Consider the following 22940-nt stretch of genomic DNA (forward strand, 5'->3'; position numbering starts at 1 on the left):
TTTGGTGGCTAAAAACCGAGTCGACGGCGGCGATGAATACACATCGTGTGCTTGCTTGCGTGCTGATTGAGTGAAACGTAAAGGATATGAAACTCGCACCAACTCCCACGCGCGGCGGTCACTTCTCGCCGCGCGCCTCCGCCGCGACGCGCGCGGCCCAAGCCTTGATCTCCTCGGGCGACATGGCTCCCAGCTTCTCCTCCCGGTTGCCCCCGGCAGCCGCCTTGACCGCGGCAGCCTCCCTCTCCCTCTCCGCCTCCGCCTGCGCAGCCTTGGCCTCCGCGGCGACCCGCGCCGCCCACGCCTTGACGTCCTCGGGAACGCACTCCTCCGGCTGCGCGACGCCGCCGCCGATGGCGGCGTCGGAGCATCGCTCCCGCGCTGCGGGAGAGGGCTGGTCGAAGTGCCCACTCGGGACGTCGCCGCGGGCCAGGACCAGCTTCATCTCCTGGGAGTGGGTCATCATGGCGCCCTGGATGTCCTCGTTGGACGCGCCGTCCGTGGCGTCGAGCCACTCGAGGGTGGCGACGGGCTTTCCGGTGCTGGGGTCCGGGGTGAGGACGACGTAGGTGGTGGCGAGGATGACGTCGCCGATCTTGATCTTCTTGTGCGCGGTGCCCCCGGGTTTGCACACGCGGACGTGGAGGAGGCCGTCGGATCTGTCCTGGCCGAGCATGAGGCCGGTCATGTTCACGCCGCGGGAGCAGTCGACGGAGACCTCGAGGACGTCGAACTGGCCTTCGACGCCCTTGAACTTGCCGAAGAATCCCTCGTCCTCGTCAGCCTCCTCGACGGCTTCCTCGTCGACGACGGCGGGGGGTTCCTCCTCGACGGCCTCTTCGACGGCGACCTCCTCGACGGCGGCGGCGGCGGCTGCGGCGAGGTCGATGGACTCCTCGGGAAGTCGGTAATCGTCGTCGTCCTCCTCGTCCTCCTCGACCTCCGGCCTCGCCTCCGTCGACTCCTCGACGGCGGCGGCGACCAGGGTGGGCTCCTCCTCAGCCGCGGGCTCCTGCTCGACGGCATCCTCGCCCACCCACTCCTCCGCGGGGACGATGATATCCGGGTAGATGGCGCCCCACGCGTCCCTGACGCTGTCCTCCACCGGCACGACCTTCTTGCCGACCAGGCCGCCCCAGATGCCCCGCGGCGTGTTGTCCTTGGCCATCTCCTTCTTCTTCTTGGCGCCATTCTTCGGCTTCTCCTCCTGTTCCACGTGGTACAGCAGCCTGTTCCAGCACGAGCGGATGTCCTTGGCGGGGGACGTGGGCACGAGCTGCGCCCACGCGCTGCGGATGGCCTTGTCGCGCTTGACCACGTACCCGCGGCAGGTTCTCACGTTCATCTCCTCGCCGTGCGTGAGGAGCATCGTGAGGGTGTGCTCGGGTCCGTGCGCGGTGGCGTCGTGCCACCTGAGCTCCTCGGTGAACTCGCCGTCCTCGTCCTCCACGTTGACGAGCAGCGAGCATCCGAGGAGGACGTCCCCGGGCTTGACCACCCCCGCGGCGGTGCCGCCGGGTCGGATCTTGGCGACGACGAGGAGGCCGTCGGGTCCCTTCTCGAACACGAGTCCCGTCGCGTTGGCGCCACCCTCGGCGTCGAGGGTGACGTCGAAGACGAGCTCCTTCTTTGTTTGTGAAGCGTCCTTGTCGTCGTACTTGTCCATGCCCGAGCGCGCGGCGCGTTCCTCGGCCAGCGCCGGGTCCCGCGAGCGCGACTGCGGGACCGCGCCGAATGAGTACTGGACGATGCCGGACTTGGTCTCGGATATCATGACGCGCGCCGCCGTCTCGGTGCGGGTCACCGCGTTGGTGTCGGCGTTGGTGCTCGTGGACACCGCGACGATTCCCCTCGATCGAAGCGGTGCGACGCGTCGGTGATGCGCGCGCCGCGAACGGGCGAGGGGCGACGGCGCGGTCGCCCGGGTGAGGAGAGCGGAGGCGCAGGCACGATTGGCCATCTCGAGTCCGCGCTTTTGTGAACGAACGGGCGAGAGTTTTGGGTTTGGCGCGTGGGAGCCGCGGAGGGCGACTGCGAGGGCTTCGCGAGGCTTTGTCGCGGTTCGTGCTGCGACCGTCGAGCGTGGGCTCGAGGCGAGTCGGCTTCGCTGCTCGGACTGGGCCGGGGAGGGGCGTTGTGACCGCCGCGTCCGAAGCGACGGCTCGGCAAAAAGATGACTTGGCACGGACGGGACCGTCCGTGCCGAGGCGATTTGGGAGAGGTGCCGAATCGCACGTTTTCCATGGTCCAAATCGTACGAGCCCAAATCGTACGAAATCCCAGTCTGCCAAAAGTGTCAAAATCCGCTTCGGATCAATAAAAGTTAACGGTCATCTGCCCGATGGAGCTGCTCACGTGGCATCTCCGAGGGCCCCTTTCGCGCCGCGCCCACGGGGCGGGCATGCGGGGCGGCGACCTCATCCGCGAGGTCTTCGGCAGCGAAAGCGACAGCGACGATGCCGATGAGCTCAACCGCCCCGGCCCGTCCCCGCCCTCGCCGCTGATGCGACCCGGATGCGTCGTGGAGACCCCCGCCGGAGCGGACGCGTGCGTCGGGATGTTCGTCGCGAGGGAGGCGCTGGGTGAAGACGCGCGGCGGTGGCTCCTGGACAGCATACGCGCCGACGACCTCGTGGATTTCCCAGACGATGAACCATCGACGACGGCGTCCGATCGGTGCGCACCCACCGGCGGCGCGCGCAACCAGGCGATGCGGTTCGGCAGGGATCACCTTCCGCGGTGGGCGCTCGCGCTCGCCGACGCCGTCGCCAAGCTCGCGACGAGAAGACCCGGCGACTCCCAAGGCGAACACGACGTCGCGTCGGCGGACCATACGGACGACGACGACGACGACGACGACGCCGCCGTCTTCCCCCGCGAGGTGCTGGCCCGCGCGCGCACGGCATCCGGCGTCTTCAATCAGATGATCGTCAACCAGTACGCGCCTGGCGAGGGGTTGACGCCGCACGTCGACCTCGAAGCATTCGCCGACGGCGTCGCGGTGGTATCGCTGCGATCGACGGTCGTGATGGACATGTACCCGCCGGGATTCGAACCCGGGACGTCCCACGTCCCCACCAACTCGAACACGGTGCCGGTGTGGCTGAGGCCCGGGGACGTGTTGTTCCTCAGTCGAGCGGCGAGGTGGGAATGGGCGCACGGCATCGCGGCGCGCGACGCAGATCCCGCGGAGGGCGAGACGAGGTCCGAAGGCGGCGCTGTCGTGAGACGCGGGTGCAGGACGAGCGTGACGCTTCGCGCGATGCGCGAGGACGGCCACGAGCTGAGGGTGCCCGCGTGACGGTCGGTTCGTTTAGGAGGCGTAGGCGTGGGCAGATCCCGGTAGAGGTTGTCGGTTGACACGTAACACTTAAGAGTTTTAGCAGCAGCACGGACCAGCCAAAATTTCTGTTGCCAAAAACCTGGCTTCCCGAGGGTTTGGTCAGACCTCTTCGCGCGCACGGGCACGCCGGCATGTCCACCTTCAGCGCGCTCCGATGCGGCGTCCGCGTCGACCGATCAGCCCAAACCCCTTTCCTCGGACTCCGGCCCGGCGCGACGAGGAGAAGGGTCGCGGGTTGGCGCGAGGACTCACCGCTCGCGCCCCCCGACGGAGCCTCCAAGAAGAAATCGAAGCGCGACAAGCGCAAGGGCGCCGCGACGCCCAGGGTCGAGGGGGGCGGTAAGGGCGAGGTGGACGGCGCCGAGCTCAGCACCATCGACCTCGGCCAGGGTAAGTCCGCGGCGCTGTACGTACCGACCAACGTGGCGGAGGTGGAGGGCGCCGTGAGCGCGGAGGGTGTCAAGCAGCTCCTGGACATGTACAAGGATTCCCTCTACGGCGCCGGCGACGTGGTGTGGCCCGCGTCGATCGCCCTGAGCCGACTCATCGCGCACTGCCCGTCCCTCGTCAAAGGCAAGGCCGTGCTCGAGATCGGCAGCGGGCTCGGGCTCTGCGGGTGCGTCGCGGCGGCGGCGGGCGCGAGCCGGGTGGTGATGACAGACATCGACGGGGACATGCTCAGACTCGCCGCTGCGTCTGCTGACGCTAACGGATCCGCTAACGTCGAGACCATGACGCTGGACTGGGGCCAGAGAGAGTCGTGGCCCAAAGGCGAGTTCGACGTCGTCATCGCGGCGGACGTGCTGTACGACGGGGACGCGGCGGCGGCGGTGGCGGGGGTGGCGGGGAGATGCCTTCGCGGGGGCGGTGTTGGGTCGATGGCGATTGTGTGCGACCCGGCGCAGCGGACCCACCGGGGGACTTTCGCGGAGGAGGCGCGGGGGGTTGACCTGGATGTGGTGGACGCGGACTTTCCGGGGCACCCGGACATGCGGCTGCTGCAGGCGACCAGGGTGGAGCTGACCGCGGGGGCGTGAGGGAGAGGGAGATTAGCTGGGTAGGCTCGTAGCTTGGGAAACTTGGAACTGTCGTCACAGATCTTGGCAAATCCTGAGCACTGGCTTTATCTATGGATAGTCTATCCACATCCCGACCTGCTACGGGCAGCCGACCCCCGCGCCGGACACGTCACGACGATGATGGCGTCGCACACCGCGGGTTTATTCATGAGCGCGCGGGTCTCAATCCGCGCCCGGCGGCTGAACGGCCGCGCCCCCAACCCCGCGCCGGTGCGCCGGAGCGCGGTCGTGATCGAGGCGGCCAAAGGTAGGAACGCTAAACTGGCGGGTCGCAACAAGAAGGCTCAGTCGATCGAGGACAACAAGTGGCGCGAGGGAATGGAGGCGGCGGCGGCCGAGCGCGCCGACAAAAAGAAGGCGGAGCCCAAGCAGTCGGGCCTCAAGTACAGCAAGCGGGGCAAGGTGTCGTCCCAGCCCGGTCAGGTTTCCAAGGCGGCGTTGAAGCGAATGAAGCTCGATCTCGAGGAGAAGAAAGCCAACGACGCGGTGTCGGCCGAGCGGATGGAGGAGAAGCGGGCGCAGTACCAAGCCGCGTCCGCCAAGGGCATCCCGCAGGTGGTCACCGACAGGATGCTCAAGCGAATCACCATCTTCAGCGGCGTGCCCCTCCTCCTGGGTTTCAGCACCGGCCCGCTGTTCTACCTGGGTAAGACGGTGGCGCACTTCGACCTGGCGCCGTGGCAGTTCTTCTTCGCGTCCACCGCGACGTTCGGAGCCGCGCTCGTCGGCATCACCTACGGCGTGCTGAGCGCGTCTTGGGAGCCCGGGCGGGAGGGAAGCTTCTGGGGCGTCACCGAGGTCAAGGCGAATATACCGATCCTCTGGCAGACCATACTGGGCAAGGCTGGAGGAAACATCGAGACGCAATGGGAAGACGAGTGGGACGACGGGAGATGAGGGACGGTGACGACATAGACGACGATGACACTCGATGCGATGTCGCTAATCTTCAGTTGTCTAATAACAATCACGCGTCTAAAACGGCAGTTCCGTCACCCGAGGACGTCTGCGAGCCAACTCGAAGCCTCCGCCTTTTTCTCGCGTGCCTCCGCCTCCTCAGTCTCCTCCTCTTCCTCGCGCACCCGCTCGACGGCCTCCTCCATCGCGGGCCCGTCGGACCAGAGGTCCTCCATCGCCCGCCGTTCCATGGCCGCCTCCTGCTCCCGAATCTCCCGCTCTCGAGCGTCCTCCTCATCCCGCAGCTCCTCCTCCATGCGTGCCCTGTTCTTGGCCGCCCAATCGTCCTCCTTCGGAAGCACGCCGTTTAGTATGAAATCGACGACGTCGTCCGCCGTCTTGGACGCGTCCTCGGAGAGCTCGTCCAGCGCGGGCGCCATCCCCCGCGCCAGCGTCATCGCCAGATCCCCGGGATTCGACGAGTTAACCGGTAGATCCTGCACGTGGTACGCGATGGTCTTCTCCACCTTTCGAGCCTTCCCGTACGACTTGTCGTTGGAGGAGAAACGCACTGGCACGACGTCTGTTGACGCGTTCGAGCCGCCGTCCAGCGCGCCGACCGACGCCACGGCCTTGTCCACGTCGCGCCAGTCCCCGCCCGAGCCCAGGACGCGGGACGCGGTTTCGTCCTTCCTTTTGGCGTGTTCGGACCTCCGTCTGACCGTTCGACCGTTTTCGCGATCCTCCCCCGTCGGCGGCGGCGGCGACGCGATCTCGTACGCCCCGCCAATCTCCCCGAAGTAATCGAAGCACCGCAGGGTACCCGCGCGGCACAAACCCTTCTGCCACTCCGTCGTCGCGACGTACGGGTGGTCACGCAAGAGCAAAGGCAGTCGCGCGAGGAATCGAGCGGAGACGACGTAAAACTTCCATCGGAACCTCGCCGTGCCCCTGTCCAAAAACAGGACGTCCCACCCCTTGTCCCACCCAGGGTCGTCCCCGGGGTCGTCCCCGGGGACCCTTCCATCCCTAAGGACCGTCCCCGGGTGCCGACTTTTCATCCCCGGGGAGCCCCCCCGCAGGAGCTGACGTGCCACCGCCGGGGCCATCGCGATGGGCGGTAGCTTCGGATCGCCGGGATCGTCGGCGTCCACCACCGCCAGCGCGGGGACTCCGTCTTCCCGGCGCGCGTCGAGCCACGCGCCGAGGTGGCCGAGCGAGGACGCCGCGACCCTCTGCCTCCCCCTCGCGACCGCCAGGGGAAGGTCCGGATGGTCGGGCGCGTCGAACGCCAGAAAGTCGAGGCGCGTGCCGGGCAGCAAGTCGGATGTTCTCGCGGTGAGCTCGGCGTACCCTCCTCCCATCGGCCACCGATCGGGATCGGGGAGCTCCAACGGGACGACGACGGCGCCGCTCTCCTCGTGGTACCGTCGCCACGTGTCGCTCACGACGTCCAAGGTGTCGCGCTCCGGCCAGTCCCTCGGGTTGACCAGGACGCGGACGGTGGGCGGGGCGCCAGCCCCGAAGAGGTCGACGCGGAGGTTGGACAGGACGTCCACGAGGAGCGACGCGGGGGCGGTGGACGCGACGAGGGCGACGAGGAGCGCGGCGAGGACGACGCCGAGGACGATCCGCGCGCGCGACGGGGACCCATGGTTAGACGAGATCCTCGCCGTGCGGCGAAGTATCAGCGGCGCGTGCTCGCCGGCATCGGCCATGGTCGACCCCGGCGCCCGCTCTCCTCCTCGCTTGGGCGTGGTGGTGCTAGCGCCTGCGAGATCTCGTTTTACTCATCGCACCCGCGCGCTCAACTTCGAGCGACCTAATCACGCCACGAGCGACGCTCCTCCATTCGTTCAGCACAAGACGGAGCGAGGCGCTCGCGCGGGCGTTGCGACGGTCGCCGGCGCCCTGACTCGGTGCCGGGCAGCACGCGAGGTGCCGCCATCATAAATTACGCGGGGGTTACACCGATTTTTCCTCGAACAGAAAGGACGGTTGGCGAGAAACGCAGAAACGCTTTTACTACACTGCGAGCGGCGCGTTCCACTTGGCGTCGAGGGTCTTACCCCCGGACTCCACCTCACTTTCCCACGCGTCGTACCCCTCCACCGTCACGCGATACCCCGCGCCGTCCGACGAGACTTCACCCGCGCGGCTGGCCATCCTCTGAGAATTCGTCACGACCACCACCCCGCCGTACACATCCCCCACGTCCAGCTCCGTTCCCGCGTCAACCTTCGCCGCGAGGGGCTGCAGCAACAGACCCATCGTCTCCTTCGGGTCGCCGAAGGTGAGGAGACGTGAGCCCGGCGGGGACTTGGGCGCGTACCCGTTCTCGTCCAGCGGCGCACGGCCCACCATACCGAACGTCTCGACGTAGTAACGCTCCGTCGCCTTGACGTCCGCGACGTTGACGGCGACGAGCTCGGCGGAATCTCGCCTCGCCGCGACTCTCGCTCGCACCGCGTATCCGCTCGGCGATCGAACGTCGAAGTAGCCGAAGCCGTAGACGAGCTCGCCGCCGGACTCGTATATGCGGCTCACCCGGATGCCGTAAGGGACCGCCACGGAGACGTAGTCGAGGCCGTTGCCCAGGTTTCGCTTACCGCCCGAGGGGGTGGAAGATGCTTCGCGAAGCTCGACGCCGGCTTTGCCGCCGTCGTCCGCAGTTAAAGTCTCCTGGCCGTAGGCGAACACAACGCATCGGCCTCCTCCCTGCTGACCCTCCACGTCTTTCCTCTCGCGCGTGACCCTCATGCCCATGGCGTTCTTCCAGAAGTAAACCTCGTCGTCGAACAGGTCCTTATCGACGGTCAGCACGATCCGCTGCAGGTACCCGGCGTCGCCCGAAGAAACCTTTGGCCTCAGCCTGTCGAGATACGTCGCGTTGGCCTGCACTCGCTCCAGTTGGTTCTCGAAGAAGGTCCTCTGGCCGAGCAGGGATTCGTTGCTCGGGTCCGCCTCGATGGCGGCCTCGGTGTCGGCGAGGAGGTCCTCGAGCTGCTTGAGGATCTCGCCGGCGGACGCGGGCGCGCCCGCGGACGCGGCGCCTGCGGAGAGAGGAACGACGGGCGCGAGTGAGCACCTCGGAATAATCTGGATTTACCCTAACCCCGACGAACGCTCGCGACGGTGGGCGCGGGGAAAGGCGGGGACGAAACGTCCGTTTCGGAACTGGACGCACCGGCGAGCGCGACGACAGCGGAGAGGATCGCGTTCCTGCGGGACGGCGTGACGGGGGATGAGTCGTCGTCGTCGTCGTCGCCCGATCCGGTTGTTGGGACGATCGGACGATGACGACGACGCCCCCGAACGTGGGCGTCGGCGACGGAGGCTCGGCATCTCCCCGCGGCGCGACGATTCCGGCGTCCGGTCGCCGGCGGCACGGCACGCGTCGCGAGGTTCGATGCGAGCGTCGCGGGGGACATCCTCGTGACTCACCGAATCGGCGCGCGCTGCGCTGTGAGCCCTGACCCGCCGGGAGACTGATCTCGCTTTTGGATAGTGCTAAAGCCACGTCATTATCTGGGAACAACGACGCCACTTACCATGGCGCCTAAGAAGGCCCCAGCCAAGAAGAAGGCGACCGCCGTCAAGGGCGGCGTCGCCAAGAAGCCCGCCGCCAAGGCCGAGCCCGAGGCAACCGCCGAGATCCCCAAGGGCGGCGTCCTCATAGAGGCGTGCAAGTCCTGAAACGCGTTCAAGACTCGAGCCGCGAAGATCGAGTCCGCTGTGAAGGCCAAGGGCGCTAAGGTGTCCATCAACCCCGTGAAGCCCGGCAAGGGCAACTTCGTCGTCAAGACGGAGAAGAAGACCGTGATTTCCCTCATCGGGCTCGCCAGGCCCTTCCCCAAGCTCAAGGCGCTGGACATGGACAAGGTGTGCGAAGACGTCCTCGCTGCGCTTTAAAACAATTCGGGTCGAGAGGAGCGTCGGTTAGCAGGGGCTCGGACCGTGCGATGAGGGGGAGGCCACGTGAAGGCGCCGGGGTAAAGTTGCGGGCGATAAGAGCCCCAACCCCGCGCGACCCGAAACCCGCCTCCCGGCTCTCTCGCGCGTCCAGAGCCCCGCGACCCGACGCGAGCTAGCTTGCTACGAAGGTGGTAGAGAAACTCACCTCCCACTTGCTTGAGCGGGTCAGGCGAACACTTTTCTCCACTCCTCCACCTCCTCCCCGGGTAGCCCCGCCCCGTCCCCTCCCTTCGCGAGCATCACCACCGCCCTCGCGCGTCGCGCCGCGGACCTCCACGCGCTCATCGCGCTCCTCGCGCCGGACCCGCTCACCGGCGCGGCCTCAATCGCCGGCTCCCCGGCGGCTGCGATGGTCGCCTCCACGTCCAGCTCCACCCGCGCCACTCCCCCCCGCTTGGCGCGAACCCCGCGAGGGCCCTCGGCGAGGAGCCTCGCGAGGTACCCCTGCGTCGCCGCCGCGGCCGCGCGTGGACCGATGACGGAGCTAACGCGCGGGTCCAACGATCCGAGCGCCTTTCGAAGCGGCGCCAGTATCTGTTCGCGAACGGCGTCCGCCGCGGGCGACGTCGAGTGACTCGGGTCCCCATTCGCCGACTTTGACTTTGCCGACTTTACCGATGCGGAGCCTTTACCTCCCCACGTCCCCTTGGGCGCGGACGCCCACGCGTCGTCGAGGGATTTGGCGATCGCGTTTGAAGCGGCGTCGATCGCGCAGCCGAGCGCCAGACGCGTTCGCCGCGTGAAGGTTGAGACGGAGGTCAAGACTCTCTCGCTTCCCGGAGCGACGCGTCGGCTCGATTGATGACGACCACGCGCCTGATCGATGAACCCCGATTGAACCCCCGACGCCGCCTCATCGTCATCCTCGTCTTCCTCCGTTCGCGCGACGCGCTCGATGACGGCGGCGGCGCGCGCGAGGGCGTCGTGGACGCGGGCGGCGTCGGACGCGACGACGCAGAGGTTGGTCACCTGCGAACAAAAAAAAACACGGCGTCAGTCGAATTGCCCATACGAAAATAAAAAAAATAAACGCACCGTCCGGGACCCCGGCCACAGCCGCGGCTGGTGCGTCACCCAGTTGGCGACGACGCCGGACGTCCTGTCCAGCAACTCGACGAGGAGGAAGAGCGCGTCGGTGCCGAGAGGCGATTGAGCCCCGAGGGCTGACGCGGCGGCGGCGACGGAATCGATCGCCTTAACTGCCGACTCGGCCCATGGAGACATTCCCCCTTCGATTCGATACGTCCCATCCCCCGAAGACGTCCCATCTTTCCCATCCCTCGCGGGGGGTACCGAGGCGGGTTTGCCGTCGCGAAGCTCGCGTCCCATCTTCGCGTGCGACGCCGCCCACGCGCCGTACGCGCCGGCGAACCAACTCGCGCCGTGCGTCAACGCCTCACACCCGATTGACCGATTGACCCGATTGGCCGCACACCCTTTACCTGTACCGTCTCCTTTACCCAGCCGCCGTACGTTTGGAGTCGAACTTTGTGTCAGTTTGGACCCTCGCGCACCCTCGCGTACGTACCTCGGCGAACGCGACGCCTCCGCGGAGGAACGCGTTGGCGATCGAATCGATCCAACCGCGATTGATTCCAGATTGATGTAATCGCCCGCCGCCCCGAGGGCATCCTCCGCGACGGCTCTCGCGCGCGACGCGTGCTCCGTCCGGTCGGAACCGAGCGCCGCGAGCCTCGACGCGAGCGACGCGGCGAGCGTGGCGCACGCGCGTCGCGGGTCCATCGCGGCGTTCGTCGGGTCCGTGTCCGGGCGCGTCGTCGTCGTCGTCGCCGCGAGCGCGCTCAGTGATGCGGAAACCTCCCGGAGCCTCGTCGCGCACCTCTCGGTGGCGGCGTGGTCGCTCGCATCGCTCCTCGCGGCGTCGGCTACGGCGTCCCACGCGAGCGACGCGGCGTCCAGCGCCGCGAGCTCGTCCGTGCGCGCGCAAAGGTCCGCGGCGGTGGCCACGAGACGCTCCGCATCCGACGACGCGGGCTCCGACGCATCGTCATCCTCACGGTTTCCGGGACGGTCCGGCTTGCGGGTTCTCGGCGCGGGGAATTCTCCGTCGCCCGCGCCCGTCGCCGCGAGGGCGGCGAGCTGGTGCAGGTGATCGAGGGCGCGAACCCTCGCGTCGAGCTCAGCGAGCTGCGGGGACGGGTAAGGCGGTTGGGACGTCAGGTGCGGGCCCTCCCGGAGGGTGACGGGCTTTGGCTCGATTTCGTGGGAGGTGCCGAAGGGTCGCGGTGTGGGGTGCGTACCTCGAGTCCTCGGGGTGTCAGCCGAGCGCACGTCGCCCCGCCTCGACCCTCCGGGTAGGAGATGAGCTCCCATCGCGCCGCGGGGGGCATCGCGCGGCGCGGTGTGCGATACCCGTCGCACCACGAGGTGACCGTTACTGAAATCCCTTCTCCTCGGACGGGACGGTATAGACGGCACCGGAAACTTTGGCGACCTGACGCGAGGGGGGCAGCGTCGGGGTCCCGACAGAACACGAGAGGCCGGGCGCCGCGGGTCCCGGAGACGTCGACGGCGATGAGCGACGACGATGAAGTCACGGAAGAGGTCCTGGCTCGCCTCTCGCGCGAGATGGCCGAGACTGTCCGCGTCAGCCTGCGCCAGGGGGAACCAGAAGCTGTTGTTGACGCTCCGCAAATTGCGGGCGAAGACGACGCCCCGGGGCCCCGCACCTCCGCCGTGTCGTGGAGCTCCCGCGAGAACCCGGACGACGACGACATCATGATCTCCGCGCTGGTGAGCGCCATGGCGAAGGGCCGCGAGATATCGGCGAGCCTGGGCGGCGGCACCGACCCAGTGCGCGTCACGGTCAACCTCGACGCGCCGGAACCCACCAACCCGTCCGGCTCGAGGTCATCCTCCGTTCAACGCGAGCGCGTCGGGTTCGGCTCGTCCGCGCCGCGCGTCACCGCGCCGAAGGTTCCCTCCGACGCGGACGTCACCGGCCCGGGCCTCGCCTACGCCAACGTCGAAAACCTCAGCCGCGTCGCGCGCCCGAACGCCCCGGGAGCTCGATGGGGTAAGCCACCGCCCAGGCGACCCGCGCTGGCCGAATCGCTCGCGCCGTCGTCGACGCGCCGCGCCGCCGCCCACGCCGTATCCGCCGTCACCGGCGCCGCCATCGGCACCGGGGGCGTCGCGGAGGCCATCGCGGACCTCGAGTGGGTGGTCAGAGGGGAGGCAGGTGGGAGTTCGCAGCCCGCGTTGGTTTCGCCGGAACGGCTCGACGTCGCGAGGCGTAAGCCGAGGGCGACGACGTTTTCGAAAGCCGGGCTCGTACCGGTGACTCACCGGGCGGTGACTCACCAAGCGGTGACTCACCGGGCGGTGGAGGAGGACCTCGGGGCGCGAACGCACCGGGAGCTGCCCCAATACGACGAGAGGTTCAGGGCCGTGGAGAAAACTCCGGGAAGGTTGGCGAAGTTTTCCTCGCTTCCGACGGGCCGAGACGCGGCCGGGGACGAGTCCACGTCGTCGTCGGAAGGGACGGGATCGGAGTGGGACGGACTGGACGACGACGCGGACGCGTGGTGGAACGCACCGTTCGGCACCCTAACCTTCGCGGAGGGGCTCAAACGCACCCCGCGGAAGGTGAAGAAACGCACAACCGTTCGGGCGGCGGGGGATGAAAAGGAAAACGCGGCGGGGACAAAGAGGAGGACCAAGACGGCGGCGTTCGCGTCACCCGCGAACAAACCCGGGCCGTCCAAACCGCACGAACCGACGAAGGGCGCGACGCGCGGCGATAAGGCGCGCCAACCGCCCCGGCCCGGGAGCATGCTGGACCCCGTCGCGCTCGCCCGCGCGCTCGACGTGACGAGAGCCAAACCGAGCGGCGCTAGGGGCGTGACCAAATGGGCGCCGCCGGCTGTGTCCCTCCCGTCGCCGGCGGGATCGGTCGCCTCGATCGAATCGACGGAGAGCGACGACTGGCACGGACGAAACATACGCAGGGATTTAAGGCGCAGGGCGAGCGCCGAACGCGCGGCGATCGCGAAGACGACGGCGGCGGATACCGACATGAACGCCGTGCGGCCGAGAAACGTGACGGGCGTGACCAAGTGGGGCAAGCCGCCGCCGGCGCCGGATGAGCGAAGAGCGACCTCGAAGGAAAAGGTCAAGTCTGCGAAGGGTTTCAAGGCGCGCGAGTCGTACGAAAACGCGGCGAGGGACCACAAGCTGGGACGCGTGACCGCGGCGGGGTTACCCCTCGACGTTCAGCTCGCGGCAGGCCTGCAGCTTCGACCGACCGAGCCCAAACCGTATGACCCGGACGGCGATGCTCATACGAATGAAAACCTGCCGCCGCTTCCCGACGACGCCGCTGTGCGCAAACGCGTGCCGGGGTACACCTTCCCGAAACCCAAACCCCTGGACGAAGATTTGGACGAATTCGCAAAGCTAAAGAAGGCGAGGCGGAAGGAGGAGTTGGAGACTCCGGGCCCGGGTCACTACGCGAACCATACCCCGAGGGTGGAGACCCGTCCAAAGGCTCCCGCGATATCGTTCGGAGACCACCCCATCGTCCCCGTCGAGGTTCGCCAGTCGATGAAGATCGACCTCGCGGACTTCCACCCGTCCGACCTGGACCCCGTCGCCGCGTGGCATAAGCTGAGGGGAACCGAGCCCAAGGGGTTTGCGACGTTCTGGAAGCATCCGGAGAAGAAATCGCACATCGACGAGGTCATCGAAAAAGTTGAACGCGTCGAGGCGGAGCGCCACGCGGGTCGGATCGAACACGCGGTCAGCAAGGCGCTTCGCCAGTCGCGGACGAAAGACTGGAAGACGAGCGATGACATCGGCGCCCTCGGCGACGCAATCGCGGCGGCGGCGGCTCGAGTCGACGAGGAGGGGTCGCCGGATGCCAACAGGTCGCTCGTGGAGAGGCGCGTCGACGTCGGCGGCGCGTGGGCCCGCGCGGGTGCCAATAAACCACCCGCGGACGGGCTGGCGGAAGAAGAGTACGCCTTCGACTACGACGCAGCCATCGCGGAGGAGGCTGAACGACGACGGGACCCCGTGGGCGCTTGGAAAACGTCCGTGGCTCCGTCCAAACCGGTGTTTTCGTTCCCGAAGGGTCCCAGCGGCCGCGAGGACGTCGAGTCGGAGCTCGAACCGTGGCCGGTGCTCGGCATCGGCGAGCCGTGGTCCGAGCGCAGGGTCGAGGGCGGCGCGCTGCCTTTCGAGCTCATGCTCGGCCGTTCCGACGCCTACGCGGATAGGTTAAAGGCGCGGGAGGCTGAGGAGAATCGAAAGATTTTCCCGGGGTCGTACAACGTCGTCGCCGCGCTCGACTACCTCCGCCGGCAAACCCCCGCCGCGATATTCAAACTCGCGGCCGACAGGTGGAGGGCGCACGGCCGCGCGCGACGACTCGTGCGCGCGCGAAACCTGCTGGGCGCGGACGTCGCGGGGTACATGGCGGAGGAATGGGACGACGACGAACGGGACGAGGACGAGGGCCCGGCGATGCTCGGCGACGAGGCTCGAGCCGCCGCGGATGCGGTCATGCGACCCCGCGCTCCCGCGTGGGAGTTCCTACCGCTGCGCGTGACCGTCGCGAAGGCCAACGTCGTGACCGGGATGAAGCCCGGGGACAGACCGGAGCTGGACGTGAAGCTCACGCTCGTTCGCAGGCGCCAGCCGGGCGCGACAAAGTTTGGATCCGGAACCCCCACCGGCGGTTCCAAAAAGTCAAGCGCGCGAACGAGGGACGAAGCCAACGCCGCGCGACGCGGCCCGGGCGCATACCGGCTCCGATACGGCCAGACCGAGCGTCGCGCGCCGCGCGCCGTGATGGGTACATCCGGTCTCGGAGACAACGCGATCATGGAGGACGACGAGGATGCGTACGCGGAGGGTTCGGTGTTGGACATCGACCCCGCGGCCGCGTTTGCCGCCGCCGTCGCGCGAAGGAAGGGCACCGCCGTGGACATGTCACGGATGCCCCACCCGCGGGTGGACGACGCCGAACGCGCGCGTCGACGCGAGGAACTCGACCTCGCGGAGTTGACGGACCGTCCCGAGGTGGAAACGACGCCGCTCAAGGCGTTCCGGGCACCGGACGGCCGCGGGGGATGGAGCGCCCTGATGGACGTCTCGCCCGCGGCGTCCCGGCGTCGGCGACTGGCCGAGGAGCGCCGTGCGAAGATGGAGGGCATCTCCGAGGGCATCTCCGGCCCTGACTCCTCCTCCCCGACTAAAACTCGCATGCGCGCAAAGGACAAGCTGACGGACCCGTCGTCGGATGCGTACGTGCGAAGGCGAACGGACGCGGGCGTCATGGACTTTGCGTCGATGACGTTCAGGGTCTCCGAGCGCACCCCGGGCAACGTCGAGCTCGACCTGCTCGAGGCGGGCATCGGGCCGGGAACCTACGCGGCGGAGCCCGTGTCCAGGCGCGTCCCGGAGGTTGACTTTGCTCGCGGCGCCGCGAGGTTCGCGCTGACGGATGCGGAAAAGGCACCGCCGGACGAACCCCTGGAGGGTGAACGCGTCGCGATCGAGCCGGGACCCGCCTTCGACGCCACCCGACCGGACGCCACCCGCGGTGGCGTCATCTCGCCGCTCCCGACACGCGCGGAGTCGTCCAAAGGAAAAGACGATGCTGGTAAAGATGGCGCCACGCAGCCGCCGTACGCCGACGCGTTGTACGACGTGGAACGGGGCTTGCGGTACATGCGTTCGGCGAGGGACGACGTCGCGCCGGCGTTCGAACGCGGGGGCCCGCGTGTCACCGATCCGGCGCTTCCGGATCCGCGTTCAAACCCGGAGGCGGCTGACTTTTACGTTGGCGATTTGGACGAGAGGGGTCGGTCGACGTCGACGGGCGAGTCGACGCGTCACCGGGCTCGGGGTTGGATGGGGGGTTGGAAAGTGGCGCCCGCGCCCCCAGAGTTCACGGAGGGGGACATACTGTACCTCGACCCGGCGAGGGCGGACGATTATCGCCGACGGCGGACAATTGGAAACGTTCCGGATCTCGGCGCGGGGGGCTCGCGAGAGACTTACCCAGGCACGCAAGAGCTTACCCGGGACGTGGACTACGTCAGGGACGACGCCTTGCGGTCTGCGTACCCTCCGCTGGTGACCGGGACCGGCGCGGTTCGCGTGGATCGCGGCCGAGCCGGAATGTCCGACATTTTTGTCCGACAAACCGACGCTGGCGATTTGGACGCGGGCGCGTACCACGACGAATCGCATCGAGCGGAGGCTCGGTCGCGGCTGAGCAACAGGGAACGCGCGCGGTCGGTCGACTTTTCGAAGGCGCCCGGCCGGAGGGGCGCGGCGTCGGACGGGTTCGGAACCGGAGGCGAGGGCGACGTCCTCGTGCTCGACCCGATCGATCCGAGAACGGCGCCGGTTGGTCGAGGAGACGGCGCTAATAATCTCGCGGTGGATTACTCGAGGGATCGGACGAGGCGCGCGTTCCCGGCGTCGTCGCCCGCGAACCCCGGCGGGGACGTGCTCCACCTTCAACCCGGGCGGGGGGACGCGCTTGGCGAACGCGCGCGTAAGGCTGATTTCGGCGCGGGACCCGGTCGCGGGACTCATCCCGCCGGGACGTTTGGAGAGTGGACAGACGCGAACGTGATTCACGGGTTGAGAGCCGAGGTGGATTTGGACAAGACGGCGGGCGGGTTCGGGGACGCGAACGCCCGGCGACGCGAGCGGATGGCCCGGCTCGTGGCTCGGCAGCCGCGGCGGGGTCGCGGGGACCAGCGTCCGGAACCCGAGCGACCGGGCAAGATCGTCATAGCGTAGGCGCGCGTTGAACATTAAACGTTTGGAGGGCGAGCTAATACTGGCGAGTGCTCTCCCAGTCGCCCTGCCCCATGGCCTCGGGCGGCGGCGGGAGCATCTCCCGCGAGTCCAGCACCTGCACGAGCCCGAGGTACGCCACGGCCAGCACCACGCTCACGACGCCTGCGGGTCGGGATTGAAGGGTCGAGAGGGGTCAGCGTCCTTCGCTCGGCGGCGTCGGGTGGAAAGTTCCGCTCGTCTGGATAAGAGAAAAAGTTGGCGTCGTTGGGTCGGGCGTCGTCCCGCACCGGTCACGATGGCGGTCAGCTTCGCGCCCTTGACCTCCTCGCTGTCCTCCTCTGGCTCCCTGGCGGCGGGCGCGGCGGTGGATTCGGCGGCGGGCGCCTCGTCCTCGCTCGCTCGAACCATCGTGGAGCGAGACCCATCGCGGTTGGCGGCCATCATCGCCGTCTTGAGAGCCCCTGGGGTGGTGCCGATGCGAACGGCGCTCGGGGCTCGGACGACGGAGACGACGCGGGTCCTCGACGAGGACGCGGCGCGGCATCCCGCGATGACGGCGGTGTTGTGGAGGACGAAGGTGGACATCTCGCGGTGGGATGTGCCGCGCGGGTGCTGAAGTGGGTGACGTCGACGCCCATGCTGAAATATGTTGCCAACGTGGCTAGGGCCAAAACCCGTCCGGGCGCGGCTAGGTGCCTTTTTTTCCTTCTCGAGCCTTCCACCGCCCGCCACGATCGAGCGCGCGGAGTCAGGGTTGTCAATACACCCCGTCCCGCCATGAGCGACCAGAAAGAGCGAATGGTCCCCGCGGACAGGTCCAACTGGAACGCCATCCTTAAGTGGTCCATGGCGCAGCAAGGGGACGGCACGTCGTCAGAGCCCGCGCGCGAGATCTCGGAGGAGGACAGGCGGTGGCTCCTCGACGCCATGGCGAGCGGGTTCATAGACGAGATTAAGCGCATGAAGGACATCATAGCCTGCATCAGCGCCGGGATCGAAGCGACGCACGATGCCGAGGAGATCGACGCGCGGGTGGAGCTCATGGAGGAGCTGACGGACCGCGTGAGCGGCGTAGACAACGGCGGGGATCTGCACACGCTGGGAGGCTTGGAGCCCCTCGTGCGGTACGTGGCGTCGTCGCCGCACGCCAGGCTACGCGCCGCCGCGGCGGAGGTGCTCGGCACGACGGTACAGAACCACCCGAAGGCGCAGGAAGCCGCGCTGGGATGCGACGCGATGGATCCGCTGCTGCGCATGGCCGCGGGCGAGGGAGACGACGCGCCGCCCACCGACGCCGCCCAAGCCGAATCCACCACCACCGCCCAAGGGGACGCGTCCGAGGGGACGAAGGAGCTCGTCAAGGCTCGCGTCAAGGCTCTATTCGCGCTCTCGTGCCTCCTCCGAGGATGTACAAGGGCCCAGGAGGCGTTCCAGCTCGGCGACGGCTTCGCGCTGCTGAAGAACTGCCTACGCGTGGACCACGCGCGGCTGCGAACGAAAGCGCTGCACCTGGCGAGACACCTGGCGACGCTGGACATGAGGTTCATGCGCGCGTGCGTAGACGCGGGGTACGTTCTCGCCGCCGCCGCGTCGCTCGCGGGCTCACTCCCTCGCGTGTTTGATCGTGATGCAGATGCAGATGCGAATGCGGACCTTTCTGCGGATGCGTTCACGGAGGAGGACATCGAGAAGGGTCAGGTTCGGGAGGCTGCGCTGCGTCTCATGGTGGACGTGGCGCGGAAGGTTGACTTTGACGCGGTGCCGAAGGCGGTGGACCACCTCCGGTCGGCGATCGTCGTCAACGCCATCAACGCGGTGGGTAAGGCGTATACGCGCTTCGGCCGGGAGGAGAAGGAGACGTACAGGGACGAGATGCAGCTCTGCGCGCAGCTGGCGAAGATGTTCGAGTGAGCGTAGGCGGTAGCCGACGGGGAGTTGACGAAACGCTCCTCGACGGACGTTTTCGCGAAGAAAATACTAGACTATGTATTCATCGGATGACGTGTTCGACGCGGCGAGTTCACAGCGACGCGCGCACTCGGCACATCCGGAGTTTCCACGATATCCTCGGCGTTCGCCTGGACGTTGGCCACCGCGACGCGACTGCTCAACGCCGGTCGCGTCGCGATGGTCTCCACCAGACGGAGCGCCCGCGGACCTTCCGCCACCGCCACCGCGATCGGCACCGGGAAGGATAAAAAGCCAAAGGCTGACGGTAAGCGCAAGCGCTCGGCGTCCACCGCCGCGGCGAAGGCGACGCCCGCGGCCGCGTCCGCCCCCGCCGCGAACACCGACGCCGCGACGCCGCTCCTGGACCTCGGGCCGCTCGAGGAGGGGGTGCTGGTGGGCCGTCCCTCCGAACGCAACCGATCGCCGTACGTGGGCGACGTGCGCATCACGTCGGGTCCCCACGCGGGACGCGTGGCGGTGACGCACCTCCCGAACATGGACAGCGGCGGAAAGTGCCGCCCCGGCGTGCGCGTCCTGTGTCGGCGGCAGCCGGGCGTCACACCCGACACCGTAGGCCAGTACGGAACCCCCAAGTGCGAGCTCGTGTGCCAGCTCATCCGATGCGACGAGCCCGAGAATGACGCGCTCGGAGGGTGCTGGGTATCCGCGCATCCCACCATCGGCGAAAAGCTCGTCGAGGCGCTCATACGCCGCGGCGCCCTGGACGCTCGGCTGCACGCCCCGGTTTGTAACCTCGAGACGCAGGTGGGCAAGACGAGGAAGGTGAGCGACAGCGCCAGCGGCGGGTACCGCCCCGACTTTCGAGCCACGCACGCCGACGGCACCGCGACGGTGCTCGAGACGAAGCAAGTGGTGGACACCGATTACGACCCTCGCACCGTCCACGACGCCGCGGCTTTACAACCCGGGCACCCGGTGTACGCGCCGAGGGACGACGTTAACGCGGGGGGGTACGAGCGCGCGGGTATATTCCCGTGGGGCAAGCGGGGTCAGAAGGGCCCGGGTGGCGAGCAGGTCGTCTCCGCTCGAGCCATCGAGCACGTTCGAGAGCTCGCGGCTGTGGTCGACCCGGGGACTGTCAGAGGGAAGAAAGGGACGAGTGGGGATGTTCACGCGGCCGTGGTGCTGATGGCGGGGCGGCACGACGTGTGCGCGATCCGCGCGAACGGCGCCGCGTGTCCTTCCTTCGCGGCGCACCTGGCCGCGGCGGAGGGTCGAGGCGTTCGGGTGTTGGGGCACAGGGTTCGATGGGGCGAGGGGGTCGACGTCGGGAGGGCGTTCGACGGCGGGGAGGTTCCGGTGCTGCCGCCGCTCACGGAGGAGGACCTCGCGGTGCTGGTGCCCAAGCCCAAGCCCGGGAAGGAGAAGAAACCCGCGGTGAAGAAGGCGAGGACGGACGAGTGAAGACGTTGCTAGAGTCGGCTACGATAAATCCATCCACCCTGGCTAATGTTATGATAATGTCGGCGACGCCTGTCGACTGACCTGATTCGTCAGAGCGGCAGGAACGACTTCTGCTTGACCAGACCCAGCGACCGCCCGCACGCGAACACCACGGGCTTCGCCATCGCCAGACCCATCCCGAACACCGCCTGTAAACCCTGCGCCCCCATGGGAAAGTAGCTCACCTGGTAGTACAGCAGCGACGTCAGCTGCGCGAACGAGCAGAGGATGGTGAGCACGTAAGAGTGCAGCACCAGCGCGCAGTAGAGCGTGCCCAGCAACGACCCGACGTACGCCGCGGAGTGGGTGAGACGCTCGGGGGCGGTCATGTGCGCCAACTGCCCCTGCAACCCCCTCAGCGCCCCCATCGCCGACATGGAACACGCGCTTCCTATGGAGAAGCAGAGCGCGAACTTGGCGGGCGCGAGGATGAGCGTGGGGAGGCCCACGAAGAAGGCGAGGGTGAACATGAGGGTCCCGACCGTGGAGAGCGCGAAGAACCACGCGACCCTCTCCCTCGAGAGCTGGTTGAGGGAATCTCCGATCTGTCTGGTGCCCGCGGCGATGGACGAGCCCATCTGGTTGGCGCCCTGTGCCATGTGCGCGCCCAGCTCGGCGCCGTCCCGCCCGATCTCGCGCCCGAAATTCAGGAGCTCCGTCCCGGTGGAGGACGCGACGCTGCTGAGCTCAGCGCCCGCCGCGCTCAGAGAGGTTTGCAGGGACTTTCCAAAGGCGGAGAGATCGTTCATGTCGCCGTACTCCTTCGAGACGTTCTGCCAATCTGCGGGCCGAGGGGCGGAGGAGTTTGGATCGTCAGTTGAATTTCGGATAGATTCCTTGTCGGCACGGCTGCGAAGGACCTTGGCGCCGGTCGATGGGTGCGGGACTCGAACGGGGGCGCACCGGAGAGGAAAGACTTCTTTTCGGATGAGCCCGAACCAGATCCGCTCATACCCGACCCGGATCCAACCGTGTCGCGTGGGCGGGCGCGCCGAGGAGTGGGAGGGCGCCGCGGCCCGAAAATATTGACGTCTCTGCTGTCAGCAAGCAAGTGCCAAAAATGTTGGCAGCGGCAGCTGTTTCAAGTCTGCTCTAAGATCCTATCGATTGCGACTTCATCCAGCGCACGTGCGCGTCCACGGGCTCAATCGGCGTCGGTGTCCCACCGGTTCGAAAGAAAACCAGCGAGAACCTCTCACCGGTCCAGCCGCTGACCCAGTGCGGCACCCTCCCGTCCAACCTGCCGAGTCTGTTCTTCACGTCCACCGCCAGCGTCTTCTCGCCACCCTCGCCAGCCTCGACGCACAGCTCCCCACCCTCGAAGTCACCCAGCGCGAGCACGTACTGGTGCGACGTATCCTTCTTATCCACGTGGGGCGAGCCCCTAAAATCGGAAGTTATCGCCAAACTGTCGTACTCGGGATGACGACCCTCGAGGAAGAAGGTTCGCAGCGCCTCTTCGCATAGGCTCCACACCCGAGCGCGTTCCCTCACCTTGTTCCCAGTTCCGACCATTTCCGACCGACACCGATCCGGCACGTCCACCACCGAACGCCTACGAAACTTTTCCGCGTCATCAACCGCCTTCCGCTTCAGCACGAGGTACCTCCGCGATCGAACGCCCTTGCGCTGCGGGTTGTCGAAAAAGTCCTGAAAGTCGCGCAGCGCTTCGAGAAGCTTCCCGCGTAGCTCGTCAAAGTCGGCCGGTCGGAGCGGTGCCGCTCCCGGACATCGATACACCGGCCTCACGCCACCCATCGCTCGTGCTAGGTCGTTGACGGCGAGCGCGTGTGCCAGCGTCTTGTTTTTGCTCCCCTTTGCTTGCGCCTTGCGTCGCTTGGACGGCGGCGATGTATCGTCTTCCCTCCTAGCCTTCTTGAGCCTCGTCAGTATCTCCTCGGTGCTCAGCGGCGCGAGCTGCGCGACGAGCGGCGGATCCTCGCCAGGTACCTGCGCATCCGATATGTTGTCGTGCGGTGGCGACGGCTGGAGGCGGTAATGTCGGTATCCGTGCGTGAGCGGCACCTCGAGACCTGACGGGTTGGGAGATTTAGAATGTTAGTTCAGACGTCGTCGGTCGGTGCTCTGCGTCGTTCGGTCGGGTTCTCGTGGCGCACCGTTAAAACTGAGCGCCAGCTTGAGGTCTCTCAACGTGGGCACCTCCACGGTCACCTCGGTACCCGGGCATCCGCTAACCCTAGCGCGCCCATGCCGCGGTGGGCCGACCGCCGATGCCTTTTCACCTTCGTCGTGGGGACGCCCCATGTCGTCGGCGGCGTCGACCTCCAGGTCCAAGCCCAGGAGCGCCGCGACGAGCGCGGGGGTCCACGATTTCTCCGTCTCCCTCCACACGAGTCTGAACCGCGCATCCTCAGCCGGCCCGGACTGCGACACCATCTCGACGCGCGCGGACACTGGGGAAACTACGGTCGCAACCTTGGATTCGTCAA

General features: G+C 67.5%; 12 protein-coding genes across 12 annotated transcripts; 8 read left to right on the top strand and 4 right to left on the bottom strand.

Moving 5' to 3' along the window:
• Nucleotides 1–118: 118 nt before the first annotated feature.
• On the bottom strand, nt 119–1960 carry MICPUN_103996 (predicted protein; the record flags this gene model as incomplete). The annotated part of the gene is made up of 1 exon (XM_002506045.1): nt 119–1960. One exon carries the CDS (start codon nt 1958–1960, stop codon nt 119–121), a length of 1842 nt encoding a protein of 613 aa, XP_002506091.1.
• Nucleotides 1961–2341: 381 nt separating this feature from the next.
• MICPUN_63915 (predicted protein) lies at nt 2342–3301 on the top strand (the record flags this gene model as incomplete). Its single annotated transcript, XM_002505841.1, has 1 exon — nt 2342–3301. The coding sequence occupies one exon, from the start codon at nt 2342–2344 to the stop codon at nt 3299–3301; it is 960 nt and encodes a 319-aa protein (XP_002505887.1).
• Nucleotides 3302–3474: 173 nt separating this feature from the next.
• Nucleotides 3475–4380, top strand: MICPUN_63916 (predicted protein; the record flags this gene model as incomplete). The annotated part of the gene is made up of 1 exon (XM_002505842.1): nt 3475–4380. The coding sequence occupies one exon, from the start codon at nt 3475–3477 to the stop codon at nt 4378–4380; it is 906 nt and encodes a 301-aa protein (XP_002505888.1).
• Nucleotides 4381–4559: 179 nt separating this feature from the next.
• MICPUN_109437 (predicted protein) lies at nt 4560–5364 on the top strand. Its single transcript, XM_002505843.1, has one exon. The coding sequence runs from the start codon at nt 4570–4572 to the stop codon at nt 5317–5319; it is 750 nt and encodes a 249-aa protein (XP_002505889.1). The 5' UTR covers nt 4560–4569; the 3' UTR covers nt 5320–5364.
• A 50-nt stretch (nt 5365–5414) lies between these two features.
• MICPUN_103998 (predicted protein) lies at nt 5415–7037 on the bottom strand (the record flags this gene model as incomplete). Its single annotated transcript, XM_002506046.1, has 1 exon — nt 5415–7037. One exon carries the CDS (start codon nt 7035–7037, stop codon nt 5415–5417), a length of 1623 nt encoding a protein of 540 aa, XP_002506092.1.
• Nucleotides 7038–8871: 1834 nt separating this feature from the next.
• Nucleotides 8872–9231, top strand: SELH (selenoprotein h; the record flags this gene model as incomplete). Its single annotated transcript, XM_002505844.1, has 2 exons — nt 8872–8988; nt 9028–9231. 2 exons carry the CDS (start codon nt 8872–8874, stop codon nt 9229–9231), a joined length of 321 nt encoding a protein of 106 aa, XP_002505890.1.
• Nucleotides 9232–11883: 2652 nt separating this feature from the next.
• Nucleotides 11884–17076, top strand: MICPUN_63921 (predicted protein; the record flags this gene model as incomplete). Its single annotated transcript, XM_002505845.1, has 1 exon — nt 11884–17076. The coding sequence occupies one exon, from the start codon at nt 11884–11886 to the stop codon at nt 17074–17076; it is 5193 nt and encodes a 1730-aa protein (XP_002505891.1).
• Nucleotides 17077–17371: 295 nt separating this feature from the next.
• MICPUN_104001 (predicted protein) lies at nt 17372–17692 on the top strand (the record flags this gene model as incomplete). Its single annotated transcript, XM_002505846.1, has 1 exon — nt 17372–17692. One exon carries the CDS (start codon nt 17372–17374, stop codon nt 17690–17692), a length of 321 nt encoding a protein of 106 aa, XP_002505892.1.
• A 127-nt stretch (nt 17693–17819) lies between these two features.
• Nucleotides 17820–19068, top strand: MICPUN_109438 (predicted protein). The gene has a single exon (XM_002505847.1). The coding sequence runs from the start codon at nt 17854–17856 to the stop codon at nt 18985–18987; it is 1134 nt and encodes a 377-aa protein (XP_002505893.1). The 5' UTR covers nt 17820–17853; the 3' UTR covers nt 18988–19068.
• A 135-nt stretch (nt 19069–19203) lies between these two features.
• MICPUN_63924 (predicted protein) lies at nt 19204–20451 on the top strand (the record flags this gene model as incomplete). The annotated part of the gene is made up of 1 exon (XM_002505848.1): nt 19204–20451. One exon carries the CDS (start codon nt 19204–19206, stop codon nt 20449–20451), a length of 1248 nt encoding a protein of 415 aa, XP_002505894.1.
• A 209-nt stretch (nt 20452–20660) lies between these two features.
• On the bottom strand, nt 20661–21014 carry MICPUN_76789 (predicted protein; the record flags this gene model as incomplete). Its single annotated transcript, XM_002506047.1, has 1 exon — nt 20661–21014. A coding segment is annotated over one exon (354 nt), but the record flags the coding sequence as incomplete, so codon positions are not given.
• Nucleotides 21015–21582: 568 nt separating this feature from the next.
• On the bottom strand, nt 21583–22887 carry MICPUN_63926 (predicted protein; the record flags this gene model as incomplete). The annotated part of the gene is made up of 2 exons (XM_002506048.1): nt 21583–22523; nt 22608–22887. 2 exons carry the CDS (start codon nt 22885–22887, stop codon nt 21583–21585), a joined length of 1221 nt encoding a protein of 406 aa, XP_002506094.1.
• Nucleotides 22888–22940: the final 53 nt, after the last annotated feature.

The sequence above is a fragment of the Micromonas commoda genome, chromosome 14, assembly GCF_000090985.2.
Source record: "Micromonas commoda chromosome 14, complete sequence".
Classification (NCBI taxonomy): Eukaryota; Viridiplantae; Chlorophyta; class Mamiellophyceae; order Mamiellales; family Mamiellaceae; genus Micromonas; species Micromonas commoda.

Bases quoted from the DNA above. Each gene is read 5' to 3' on its own strand.
- MICPUN_109438 (XM_002505847.1), top strand. From the start codon at position 17,854: ATGAGCGACCAGAAAGAGCGAATGGTCCCCGCGGACAGGTCCAACTGG.
- MICPUN_109437 (XM_002505843.1), top strand. From the start codon at position 4,570: ATGAGCGCGCGGGTCTCAATCCGCGCCCGGCGGCTGAACGGCCGCGCC.